This window comes from Aulonocara sp. 'chitande type north' Nkhata Bay, linkage group LG2 (assembly GCF_057382095.1).
Source record: "Aulonocara sp. 'chitande type north' Nkhata Bay isolate Kocher_YH1m ecotype deep benthic linkage group LG2, A_spYH_male_GT1.1, whole genome shotgun sequence".
Taxonomy (NCBI): domain Eukaryota; kingdom Metazoa; phylum Chordata; class Actinopteri; order Cichliformes; family Cichlidae; genus Aulonocara; species Aulonocara sp. 'chitande type north' Nkhata Bay.
In genome coordinates this window covers 26,983,330-26,997,327 of record NC_141345.1, presented here as the reverse complement: position 1 = coordinate 26,997,327, position 13,998 = coordinate 26,983,330, and the positions used below count along the sequence as shown (strand labels likewise).

Sequence of the window (13,998 nt, the reverse complement as noted above, 5' to 3'; positions counted from 1 at the left end):
CGTAAAGTTCCTGTGCCATCAACATCTGCGTAATTAGGAGGGAGATAACCGCTGGGGATGGCAACTGCTCCATCAAACAACAGTCTGGGCTTTCTCCTGCGACAAAACCTCAAACCCAGGATGATGATGATGAAAGTCAGAAAAAACGTGGAGACAGACACCAGCGCAATGATCAGATAAAAGGTCAGTTTGGAATTGTTCTCATTATGAGAGATGTCTTTCAGTTCTGGCACCTCCGCCAAGTTATCAGAAATAAGTAAATACATGGAACAGGTGGCAGACAGAGAGGGCTGCCCGTTATCTTTCACTGCCACTACAAGGTTCTGTTTCATGCTGTCAGATTCAGAAATGTCCCGCTGTGTCCTGATCTCTCCACTGTGGACACCAATTGTAAAAAGTCCCGGATCAGTGGATTTGACTATTTGATAGGACAGCCAGGCGTTCTGTCCGGAGTCCGCGTCCACCGCGATCACTTTGGACACCAGAGAGCCTCCGTGTGCAGCTTTGGGGACCAGCTCGGTCATGAAGGAGTTGCCCTCTGGGGAGGGGTAGAGGATCTGAGGAGAGTTGTCATTCAGATCTGAGATGAACACACTCACGGTCACGTTGCTGCTGAGAGGAGGAGAACCGTTGTCTCTGGCCATCACATGGACTTTGAAGCTCTTGAACTGTTCATAATCAAACGACCTCACAGCGTGGATCACACCCGTGTCTCCATTCACAGACAGATAGGAGGACACCGGGGCACCGTTCACCTCACCAGCTAACAGAGAATAAACCACTGTACCGTTCTGTCTCCAGTCGGGGTCTCGAGCACTAACGGAACATAAAGTGGAGCCAGGTTTGTTATTCTCACTCACATATGCGCTGTACGACTGCTCATCAAACACAGGCGGGTTGTCGTTGATGTCAGCTACAGATAACTGAACACTTTTAGAAGAGGACAGAGGTGGAGAGCCATCGTCAGTGGCAGTGATTGTAATGTTGTAATTGGAAACTAATTCGCGGTCTAGTTGTCCTGTGGTCACCAGAGAATAATAGTTTTTAATAGAAGGAACCAACTTAAAGGGGACACCCTGCTGGATGGAGCAGCGGACCTGTCGGTTATTCTCCGAATCTCTGTCCTGCACGTTAATGATGCCCACCTCTGTACCAGGTGACAAGTGTTCGGGTATGGGGTTCGACAGTGACTTTAGATATATTACAGGTGGGTTGTCATTCACATCAGTAACATCTATTATGACTTTAGCATAGGAAGTTAATCCTAAACCATCTTTCGCAGTTATGCGAAGCTCAAACGATCTCACTGTTTCATAATCAACTGTGGCGGACAATTTTATATCCCCTGTTTTATAATCTATGGCAAATATTGACTTAACGTCTTCTGAAACGTGTCCAAAATCATATGTAACTTCTCCATTTAGTCCATCATCTGCATCAATTGCTTTTACTGTCAGCACAACAGTACCCATGGGAGAGTTTTCTGACAGACTGGCTTTATAAACGGCCTGGCTAAACACTGGCACGTTATCATTAGCGTCCAAAACAGTAATGTGAATGACCACGGTACCTGATCTTTGAGGGGAACCACCATCTAAAGCGGTCAGAAGTAGATTAATTTCTTGTAATGTTTCACGATCGAGCTCTTTGTTAAGAACAAGTTCCACAGAATTGGTTCCAACTCCAAGGAAAAAATTTTCATTCGTCTGTAGGTTGTATGATTGAACTGAATTTTTACCTATGTCGGCATCGTGCGCTTCTTCTATTGGAAAACGAGCACCTTTTGACGCAGATTCTCTAATATCTATATGGATCAAATTCTTATCAAACTGTGGGGAGTTGTCATTTATATCCTGGACATGTAGGCTGATTCGCTGCAGTTCTAATGGATTTTCCAACATGAGTTCTTGTTTTAAAACGCAGGATGCTTTGTCTCCACACAGGCCCTCTCTGTCAATCCTTTCGGCAACAATCAGATCTCCGTTACGGAGGTTTATTTCACAGAATCGTTTGTCGCTTCCTTCAGTATCAATACGAGCCTTTCGAAGAGATAGTGTATTTGCGTCGATGCCGAGGTCTTTGGCGATATTTCCGATCACAGTCCCGTGTCGCATTTCCTCTGTAAAAGAGTAGCTTATATCCCCGCTGACAAAATACAAACAAAAGAAGAGTAAAGCAACGACAAGGGTGTGTATTCCAAATGTCGCGTTAACCATCATGACATGTATATCTTTCCTCTGTAATGCGCAGGAATACAACAAACACACAAATATTATTTAAGCCAAAATCAGCACAATCTAAAACCACGTCTGCGTGTCCTTCGATGACCAACTGCAGCACATTAAAACACATTTTGCCTCGACAAATAGGTGTGGATTTTAAGATAGGCAAGGTGGACAGCGACATCGTGAGTCTAATTTAAAGATTGCATTGAGCAGCAGCCCTGTACAAGGCGCATGGAAGCGTTTATGGACGAAAGTTGAACCTTAATTTAAAAGTAAAAGTGTATATTGAAGTGTGCAGACAGATAAAAAAAAAGAAATAAAAATTGCATTAATCCGAAAGGTCGCTGTATACTGAGCAATGCTGCCGATGAAAACTCATATCTGCGAACGTTTAGATCATTATTGTATACAAAATGTGATACAAATTAAAGTTTAAATATCTGTGTTCACCGAAAATGTGTGGCCACGATTTACATGATAACTTTTGAAAAACAATTAAATGTTTGTAGACGGGAAAGCGTTAAAAATGCTTCAAACTACAGAAATAGTTTTATTTTTATTTGTTTTTTAAGCTACTAAAAATGCTTGAGTAATTTTCGAAATATTTAAATTAAACATTAATCTCAATTGACATTTCTGTATCAGAACAGAGACTCGAGAAGGAAAAGCAAGAAGATTTTAACGGCCACAACGTTTTATAATATTCAAGAACTTTACCTCTGTGATCAGTTCCAATAAAAATGTGAACATGTAAGTCAATAATTGCAACATTTGAAAAAAGAAAAGAAAAGAAAGAGGAGATAGTTAAACAAAGACCTGCACTTCCACTATTCGTGAAAGCAACTTGACAAAGGTGTGAGAGGTGTGACCTGAGTCTGGGAACCGACCCTGGGAGGCGGGGCTGGGGCAGGTGCAGGTAATTAGTCGATCTCTTGTGTGAACCTGGAGCTGTGTGACTCCCTGGTCTAAGCCGTGTTGTTTCTCTTTTTTAACTTTTCAGTGAAGGCTAGATGTGGGTCCCATAGGAGTGGTAGGTCACAAAAAATGTTCCGCTTGAGTTTTGGTAGTTTGGTAGAGGTTTAAAGTTATTTACAGCTTTAGGAGGAAAACACTGTTTTATTCCTATGGAGAAACTTTTAGCGGACTCCGCCTCCGCTTGCCAATACTTATTAGGGTGCGACCCTAACCTGGAGACAGGTAACTGAAACACATACATGAAGAGAAGTGGGGGGATATTCCTTCTGAGGTAGATTTTTCTGTGCAAGTGATGTCCTGTTACAAATTACAGATAATTTGTTTTAAAACTGGTTTAACTTGACAGCAAAGCGCTGAGGACTATTTTGACGGTTGTGGTTGTTTGTTCATTTTGTTTATTTGTTTGTCTTTCATTGTAAGAGTGACTAGTTTTTAATAGATTCCCCGCAGCGCTTATCCTGTCTTCCACTTACAATCGTACAATTTTATAGTTTTAAATGTATTTAATAAAGTAGAGCTTTTAATTGTTTTGGGTGCTACTGTTACATGTTTAGAAAGATTTTATTTTGTATTAGCATTAAAAACCCTGTAAACTGACTGTATGCCTACGGCTAATCCCTATTGAAATGGGTGCATACCTCGGGTCACAAATGGTTTGCTAAAATATGGGTGACATATTATTTAGCTCATATATATGTAGGTTTAAACACAAGAAAACAAGTTCAAAAGAAACTTTGAGAATATGTTACACACGAAGACTCGAATCTGAACAGCATGTGTACATTAGGAAGCAACTGTAGATAACATGTGAGCGACTGCACTTTTAAAATTAGATCATGGGAAGATCTGCGTAATATACGATGACATAAGAAACAGAAAAGCTGAAACAAAGGGGGCGCGTGTCTAAACACAATAGTGCTATCACTACTTGTTTTTGTAAAACTAATACTTGCTTTTGTAAGACATACTAATTTTCCCCTATGTCAAAATGTAAACTTTTCGTTGATGTAGAGGACCGTAAAGACAGCAACCCATTAAAACAAAACCAGGAGAAAATGATTTCAACAACATCAAGAAACTTTCCCTTCAAAAGTAGCAGTAAAAATAATGTCAGAGGCAACAGGCAAAGTGTGATAAATACTATAACGGGATTTTAGAAAAAGCGAAAAAAGATTGACTGGAGGAAAGAGTGAACGTTTTATCTGTTAAAATAATGTATCGAACATTTGACACCCTTACCTCAGGAGAACCACCACAATCTCCAAAAACATCAGCAAAGTCTGATGGACTTTTCTTCAGAGTCTGGTCAGCAGGCAGCGTGTTGTCATTGTATGATGTCACAAACTTAAAGTCACTGGTTCTAGATCCCGTGGTCAGGTACGCATCATAATTGTAAGTGCTGTGTAAAGTTCCTGTGCCATCAACATCTGCGTAATTAGGAGGGAGATAACCGCTGGGGATGGCAACTGCTCCATCAAACAACAGTCTGGGCTTTCTCCTGCGACAAAACCTCAAACCCAGGATGATAATGATGAAAGTCAGAAAAAACGTGGAGACAGACACCAGTGCGATGATCAGATAAGAGGTCAGTTTGGAATTGTTCTCATTATAAGACAGATCCTTCAGTTCTGGCACCTCAGCCAAGTTATCAGAAATAAGTAAATACATGGAACAGGTGGCAGACAGAGAGGGCTGTCCGTTATCTTTCACTGCCACTACAAGGTTCTGTTTCATGCTGTCAGATTCAGAAATGTCCCGCTGTGTCCTGATCTCTCCGCTGTGGACACTAATAGTAAAAAGTCCCGGATCAGTGGATTTGACTATATGATAGGACAGCCAGGCGTTCTGTCCGGAGTCTGCGTCCACCGCGATCACTTTGGACACCAGAGAGCCTCCGTGTGCAGCTTTGGGGACCAGCTCGGTCATGAAGGAGTTGCCCTCTGGGGAGGGGTAGAGGATCTGAGGAGAGTTGTCATTCACATCTGAGATGAACACACTCACGGTCACGTTGCTGCTGAGAGGAGGAGAACCGTTGTCTCTGGCCATCACATGGACTTTAAAACTCCTGAACTGTTCATAATCAAACGACCTCACAGAGTGGATCACACCCGTGTCTCCGTTCACAGACATATAGGAGGACACCGGGGCACCGTTCACCTCACCAGCTAACAGAGAATAAACCACTGTACCGTTCTGTCTCCAGTCGGGGTCTCGAGCACTAACGGAACATAAAGTGGAGCCAGGTTTGTTATTCTCACTCACATATGCGCTGTACGACTGTTCCTCAAACACAGGTGGGTTGTCGTTGATGTCAGCTACAGATAACTGAACACTTTTAGAAGAGGACAGAGGTGGAGAGCCCTCGTCAGTGGCAGTGATTGTAATGTTGTAATCAGATACTAGTTCACGGTCCAGTTGTCCTGTGGTCACCAGAGAATAATAGTTTTTAATAGAAGGAACCAACTTAAAGGGGACACCCTGCTGGATGGAGCAGCGGACCTGTCGGTTATTCTCAGAGTCTCTGTCCTGCACGTTAATGATGCCCACCTCTGTACCAGGTGGCACGTTCTCAGGTATGGGGTTAGTTAGTGATTTCAAATTGATGGCTGGTGGGTTGTCATTGACATCAGTTATATCTATAACTACTGTACAATAAGAGGTAAGACCCGGTCCGTCCTTTGCTCTTACTCGCAGCTCTATTGAAGTCTCCGTTTCATAATCAAGTGACCCGATAACTTTTACCTCTCCTGTCTTATGATTCAGTGAAAACAAAGATGCATGCTCATCAGAGACATGATCGAAGTTATATGTAATATCACCATTTGGGCCAGTGTCTGCATCGGTTGCGCTCACTGTAACAACTACGGTATCTAAAAGAGAGTTTTCAGGCACACTGGCTTCATAAACGGCCTGGCTGAACACTGGGGCGTTATCATTAGCATCTAGCACAGTGATGCGAATAATCGCAGTACCTGATCTCTGAGGAGATCCACCATCTACAGCTGTAAGCACTAATTTCAGCTCATTCGCTTTTTCTCGGTCTAGTTCTTTTAACAAAACCAATTCGGAATGTTTCCTTCCACTAACATCTGTATTTACATTAATGGTGAAATGCTCATTGTTTTGTAAATTGTACCGTTGCACAGCGTTTGTGCCTATGTCGGCATCGCGGGCTTCCGTAAGTAAAAATCTCGCTCCTTTGACTGCCGATTCTGTTATTTCAAATGAAATCAGATCCTCACTAAACTCTGGCGCGTTATCATTTATATCTTGCACATGAATACTGATGCGATGAAGCTCTAAAGGGTTTTCCAGCACAAGCTCCTCTTTTAAAACGCAGCTGGCTTTTTTACCACAAAGACTTTCCCTGTCGATCCTGTCACTGACAGTCAATTCTCCGGTGCTCAGATTAATGTCACAATACCTTTTATCGTCTCTGTCTGCGTCAATTCGGGCTTTACGCGAGGAAAGAGTCGCAATCCCAAGACCCAGATCTTTGGCGATATTCCCTATCACAAATCCGCCTTTCATTTCCTCTGCGATAGTGTAGCTCACGTCTCCATGGGCGAAATGCAAGGCCACGAAAAGGAAAACCACACAATAGCAATTCATAGCCAATCTTCCGTATACTGCACTTCCCATGATCGAATAAGGTTTAATCCTTTCCTGGAAAATTCCTTGAAAGTGATCAAAAATAGTGCTCTTTTTGAATATTCTAAATAATCCCAGCGTTTGCCTTTTGTAATGCCCTCAACCTAGACACGCTACACCAAAATAAGGCTTCGCAATGGCAGAAAAGAATAGATGAAGAATAGAGACCTCCTGTCTTTGTTGGTGCACAGTGACACCAAGAGTTTCGTTAAATTATAGCACTGCAAACCCAAACAAGAGGCCAGCTTCGAGTTATAACGCCCTTATTAATCAATATAAATAATGACAATCTAGACTTCGGTGTTATTTGGTCATTCATACTGTTTTTCTTTTTTCCTTTTCCACCTGTGGTGCGCTTTTCAATGAAATAATAAACCATATGTAAAACAAATCCATGTGTAATCCTGCAAAAGACAAGTAAGAGCTATAGTTGCTTACAAATTCAAACCGATACTAATCCATCTGCAAGGGCTGTTACTAAATCTATAGAAAGCAACTTGTGTGCACATGAGCCAAAATCAAAGACCTTAAGGAATTTTGGCAATATACTATATTCATTATCAACCATCTCTCAAGCACACTTCAAGGAAGACCTCTAGTATCCATTTCTACATCAGACATAAAATAAGTTCCTGAGAAATTAATAAAAGGGAACCACAAATATTGCCCTAATGTAAACTGCTTTACTTATTCAATCAATGCTGCATTTTTCTTTTCTTTTTTCATCATTTTTTGCATATAGAAAAAAAAGACATTTGATTCAAAAATGCCAAAAACAAATATTATAAGTGATACCCTTGGATAATATACAGCAGAATCAATTTTAGTAGCTCAAGGATGTTCCATATAACTTGTTTCATTGAGTTTCTTTAACAAACAACCTAAAATATCTGAAAAAAGAACAATGACTTTCCACTATCACCATCGGAATAAGGTTAAACTTAGAGAAACAAATATGTTGCATAAAGTGCATGATTAGTGAGGGTATTAACTCTTACATCCACTTCTAAAATTCAAGCAGGTAGGAATGAACTAAAGCTGTTGCCATGTGTATTCAAAAAAATAAAAGACCAACAAGTTAGAGAAATACATCCTTATTTTTTGTAAATCTTAAATTACCAAGAGAGATTAGATCCTGTATCATGTAATAACTTAAGTATCTTCTTTTCTCAGTAAACAAAGATTGTCTCACTCAATGTCTGGTAATAACCTAATGTAAAAACACCAAGCATTTAATAGTGAAATCTGCAGGTCTGGAATGAGTTAAGACTTTTTTTTCCCTGTGCTGTTAATGATGAAAACCTTCCTATGCAAGATTTTGGTATAACATCATAACGTACCAGTTTATATGAAAAAAAATGTTTCACAACATCAAAGTATTATTTAACAGCACTATTCAGTGGTCTGAATGTCAGGGTTGGTCACTGAGTAGAAAGGAAAAGCTGCTATTGAGAATTCCAACTTTCAGCATGTGATTTGAAATTATATTATTTAGCAGTTTGCATTGTCTTATAGTTCTCCAACCACCAGACAAGACTGTGCATTCTCAAAGTATGGCATGCTGATACTGGAATTATGCATTTGTTGTTTTTAATTTGTTCTCTTAGTTAGAGGCTACAGAATAGAGAAAAATATAGAGGAATACAATTATTGCACTTTATTTGTAGCATAAAACTATGAAAAAGTGGCACTGACAGTTCAGCTTCATCTGCATTGCAGTGATTAGTCATTTGGGTGAAAACTGAGACTTTACACAAAGTCAGGTAACACCACTGATAATGGCATCATTTTGACCCAACTCATTGTACCCTCAGAGGTCAGAACTTTTATGCACTTGCTGTGACAAAAGCTAATACTGAATGTCTGAGTAATCATCAAAAGCTAAATTTGGCATGTAAAGATTTTAAATTGGAAAGGCATAAAAACTACCCCTAAATATTTATTGTGAGCATTTATGCAATTAATAGCAATAATATACTTTTATAGCATGACGGCCACTGGCCTGGAAACAAAAGACTTCGTAAGCCATTTTGAACCTACTACAATATTCGATTGTATAGACTAAGTTCAATTATATGACCACTGCGTGGTGAGTTAGGTTATAAGACTAAATCAATAGCACTATTTTGAAATGGCTGTTGCTGTATGTACATGTCATATATAACCAAGAAATGAAAAACTAGCTCAACACCTAACATACTTATCAGGAGCTATTTTTTCATCAGGGATGATCAAAGCATGAACAAATAGCTTTTAACTGGGTGGATTTCAAATAAATAAATACAGGGAGAGCCTATTTAAAACAACAGAGACCTTGTATTTTTGAAATCTTAACAAAACGTAACCCTTGAAAATAGATTTAGTATAGTGAAGATTAGGAATAATGCCTCAGTACTAGGAATCTACTTAAGAACATTATGCTATAAAAACATATATTGCAACATCAAATATTCAGTAATTTAAGAATGATTTCTCTCATATGTATTTGAAACCTGCACTTGCAAATAAGACTCTAATGTAGATGCATATTAAAAACTTGTCTCATAACCTCTTAACTTTCTGAGCAGAGAGGATAAACAAAACATCAAATTAATAAACACCATGAAATGATTCCAGAACACTATTCTAGAGGATCATCTAAATGGTTGTATAAAGTCAGAGAGTTCAGATCAATAGTGAAGCATAAAGATATGCCATCAATGACAAAAATATAACAAGGCCCTACTTTTAGGGAATCCCGTTATCAACCAAATAATTTACAAACTCTGATGGACTTTTCCTCAGAGTCTGGTCGGCAGACTGCAGTTGTAACACATGAAAAATCCAAACTCTAAAGTCAACCAAATCTCATGTCTCAGGTGCATATGAAGCAATTATGAATCCAATTTACATTCAGTAGTAACTTTAACAGACAACTTAACAAGCGGTGTGATGTTCATAGCCAGCACTGAAAAGGTAGTTAGGCGTTTAGATAAGTGTGCATAACATTTAATCGATGATGCATTATAAACATCTATAGAAACAATACCCTCTACTCTTAAACTAAAATGTAATTGTCCTTATGCATAAAACAATCTAACCAGAAGCCACACAGCATAGGAAAATATAACTGCATATCCCAGAAAAGGTTATAGTCCTCTTAACATTTTTCTTTTGATTTTAAGAGACACACACAACTCACTTTAGGGGTTTTAGACTGTCGATTTTGAATTATAAGCCAAATTTCAGGAGCATAATCTGCCTGGTGTCATACTACCCCATTAAACTGGCTATTGAATATGGTGTTTGAAGGTGGAAAAAAGTTGATATGAATTAGTAAGGCTGGAAGACATGAACACAAGAGCCTAGTTTAAAAACATGTCCTCCTACCTCCAGAGTCTCCAAAGAATCTCCAAAAGCATCAGCAAAGTCTGATGGACTTTTCTTCAGAGTCTGGTCAGCAGGCAGCGTGTTGTCATTGTATGATGTCACAAACTTAAAGTCACTGGTTCTTGAACCTGTGGTCAGGTACGTGTCATAATTGTAAGCACTGCGTAAAGTTCCTGTGCCATCAACATCTGCGTAATTAGGAGGGAGATAACCGCTGGGGATGGCAACTGCTCCGTCAAACAACAGTCTGGGCTTTCTCCTGCGACAAAACCTCAAACCCAGGATGATGATGATGAAAGTCAGAAAAAAGGTGGACACAGACACCAGCGCGATGATCAGATAAGAGGTCAGTTTGGAATTGCTCTCATTAAAAGACAGATCCTTCAGTTCCGGCACCTCAGCCAAGTTATCAGAAATAAGTAAATACATGGAACAGGTGGCAGACAGAGAGGGCTGTCCGTTATCTTTCACTGCCACTACAAGGTTCTGTTTCATGCTGTCAGATTCAGAAATGTCCCGCTGTGTCCTGATCTCTCCGCTGTGGACACCAATAGTAAAAAGTCCTGGATCAGTGGATTTGACTATATGATAGGACAACCAAGCGTTCTGTCCGGAGTCTGCGTCCACCGCGATCACTTTGGACACCAGAGAGCCTCCGTGTGCAGCTTTGGGGACCAGCTCGGTCATGAAGGAGTTGCCCTCCGGAGAGGGGTACAGGATCTGAGGAGAGTTGTCATTCACATCTGAGATGAACACACTCACGGTCACGTTGCTGCTGAGAGGAGGAGAACCGTTGTCTCTGGCCATCACGTGGATTTTAAAACTCTTGAACTGTTCATAGTCAAACGACCTCACAGCGTGGATCACACCCGTGTCTCCGTTCACAGACAGATAGGAGGACACAGGGGCACCGTTCACCTCACCAGCTAACAGAGAATAAACCACTGTACCGTTCTGTCTCCAGTCAGGGTCTCGAGCACTAACGGAACATAAAGTGGAGCCCGGTTTGTTATTCTCACTCACATATGCGCTGTACGACTGCTCATCAAACACAGGTGGGTTGTCGTTGATGTCAGCTACAGATAACTGAACACTTTTAGAAGAGGACAGAGGTGGAGAGCCCTCGTCAGTGGCAGTGATTGTAATGTTGTAATCAGACACTAGTTCGCGGTCCAGTTGTCCGGTGGTCACCAGAGAATAATAGTTTTTAATAGAAGGAACCAACTTAAAGGGGACACCCTGCTGGATGGAGCAGCGGACTTGCCCGTTACTCTCAGAGTCTCTGTCCTGCACGTTAACGATTCCTACCTCTGTACCTGGTGGTGAATTTTCTGGTACAGGATTTTTCAGGGACTTAATAGTTGTTATTGGAGCGTTGTCATTGACATCTGTAATTTCAATTATTAAGGTACAGTATGAGACCAACCCGAGACCGTCCTTTGCAGTAATTTGCATTTCGTATGACGACAAGTGCTCGTAATCTATTGGCCCACTTACTCGGACTTCACCGCTCTTCTGATCAATAGAAAACACGTTATAACTTTCATCTGAAATGTGATCAAATTCGTACGTCACTTCTCCGTTGACGCCTTCATCTGCGTCAGTCGCGCTTACTGTGATCACAACTATGTCTAACGGGGAGTTTTCAAGTAGACTGGCTCCATAAACGGCCTGACTAAATACTGGTGCGTTATCATTGGCATCCAGCACGCTAACATGAATAACCGCAGTACCCGATCGCTGAGGCGTGCCCCCATCAGTTGCAACAAGCTCAATCGTTAGCTCTTTCTTTTGTTCTCTATCCAACTCTTTTTGTAGAATTAACTCGCTGTATTTTCCTCCTCCACCTTTTTCAATAACATTCAATCGGAAATATTCATTTGTTTCAATACTATATCCCTGGATTGCGTTTTGTCCGATATCAGCATCATGGGCTTCATCTAAACGATAGCGACTTCCTTTAGCTGCAGATTCACTTATTTCAAATTTGATGGTATCCTTCTTAAACTGCGGTGAATTATCGTTGATGTCTTGAATGTGGAAGCTAATGCGATGCAGCTCTAAAGGCTCCTCCAAAACAAGCTCTTGTTTTAAAATGCAAGTAGATTTTTTGCCACAAAGACCCTCTCTGTCAATCCTCTCGGTAACAATCACATCTCCAGTACTCCTATTAATTTCAAAATACCCTTTGCTGTTCCTGTCAACATCAATACGAGCCTTTCGAGTAGCCAGTTTTCCCACCTCAATTCCTATATCTTTTGCGATATTTTCGATAACAGAGCCTCGTTTAACTTCTTCCGGAAAAGAATAAGCAACATCTCCACAAACCGTTTGCAGCGCCAGAAGAAATACTCCCGAGAAGAAGACCCAGAACCCCGGAGATGCTTTGTTTTCCATTTTCCTTTTAAATCGATAAGGAATCCGCCAAGGGCAAGCCTTTTGGAGTAAAAATGAGCAGTCACCGGAATCCTCTTCGGACTATGTATGCAATTCCAACTAGAAACGTTGCTACCTCGCTGCTTTTGTCTGTGAAAAATCGGTCATGATCTAGAAACGTTTACACTGCGCAGAATAACAAATATGACCCTACTATGTATGTTGGTGGACAGCGACGCTATGAGAGAAATATTAGTATTGCAAACGCATTACATGATGAGAGTCCTCTCAGGATAAAGAAGAAATGTATCCTGCCCTACAAACACTTTTATTTTATTTTATTTTATTTTATTTTATTTTATTTTATTTTATTTTATTTTATTTTATTTTATTTTATTTTATTTTATTTTATGAGCACATAACCTTCAGGCAGGAGATTTCTGCTGTACGTACTAATGTTGGCATGTTTGGAAAGCACGTAGTTAAAACAAAAGAGGAGAAGGTTAATCTAAGTTAGCTTCACCAACATGGACATATACACATCAACGCCTGCGTGGCAGCAGGGCCATGCTTGAAGAAACTGTCATACGAAGTTGAATACTGACAAATTAACGTAATGATAAAAAAATAAAAAATAGCGGTCTTATTTGCGACTATGGTGAAATCAGAATAATAAAAACAACAGCAGTAGCATTCCAAATGCTCATTGGGAGATAATATGGGCATTGGTGACAGCACTGAAGAATTACACGAGGGAGGGGAATATAACGGTTCAACCAAAATTAAAAACAAACAAAAATTGAACTGTACACTTTACAAGGGATACATCAATACGCTGACTGCAATTTATTTGGACTAAAGCTGTATATATATTCAGCTGTAGATGAATTTGATGTCAATCGAATCTCATACTAGTTAAGTGATTAGAAAGATATTCAAATATACACTATATTACTGCTAGATTTAAGTGACAACTCAACAAGAAATGTGGCATTCAAACACAGTACTGAGAAGAAAAAACAGCGCTTGAATGAGCAGATATAAGGTGTCTTTAATTATTCTAAACCAAAAAGCCACAAGAGAAACTATATGGATATGTTATCTCATATCCCCATTTTAAAAAACACAAAAGAATAACTGAAAGTTTGAGACTGGCCGTTAAGTTTCAAGACCAGTTCAAAGTTAAGACATTTTTTTTAGTTTTTGTTTCTGTATCAGCCCTATTTAAAAAAATAAAATAAAATAAAATTAGCATATCAACAGTGGAATATTATAGACTTTCACCACTATTGATATCAATTTGCTGAACACTGAGGAACATGAACAAGTGACTTAATTCGGATTCAAAAGCACAAAGCCTACCTCCAGGGGGTCCAAAGAATCTTCAATAGTTTTAAAAAAG

At 40.0% G+C, this 13,998-nt stretch overlaps 2 protein-coding genes across 9 annotated transcripts in view; both read right to left on the bottom strand.

The window, feature by feature from the left end:
- The window catches only part of LOC147338018 (protocadherin gamma-C5-like), a 308,494-nt gene that overhangs the window by 265,045 nt on the left and 29,451 nt on the right, over window positions 1-13,998 (bottom strand). The gene's annotated exons all lie outside the window — the stretch shown is intronic.
- LOC147338020 (protocadherin beta-15-like) lies at window positions 4,035-7,444 on the bottom strand. Its single transcript, XM_086262989.1, has 2 exons — window positions 4,440-7,444; window positions 4,035-4,046 (listed from the first exon to the last, which is right to left on the bottom strand). Exons 1-2 carry the CDS (start codon window positions 6,840-6,842, stop codon window positions 4,035-4,037), a joined length of 2,415 nt encoding a protein of 804 aa, XP_086119115.1. The 5' UTR covers window positions 6,843-7,444.

Coding starts and splice junctions, on each gene's coding strand:
- LOC147338020 (XM_086262989.1), bottom strand. CDS start 6,842: ATGGGAAGTGCAGTATACGGAAGATTGGCTATGAATTGCTATTGTGTG.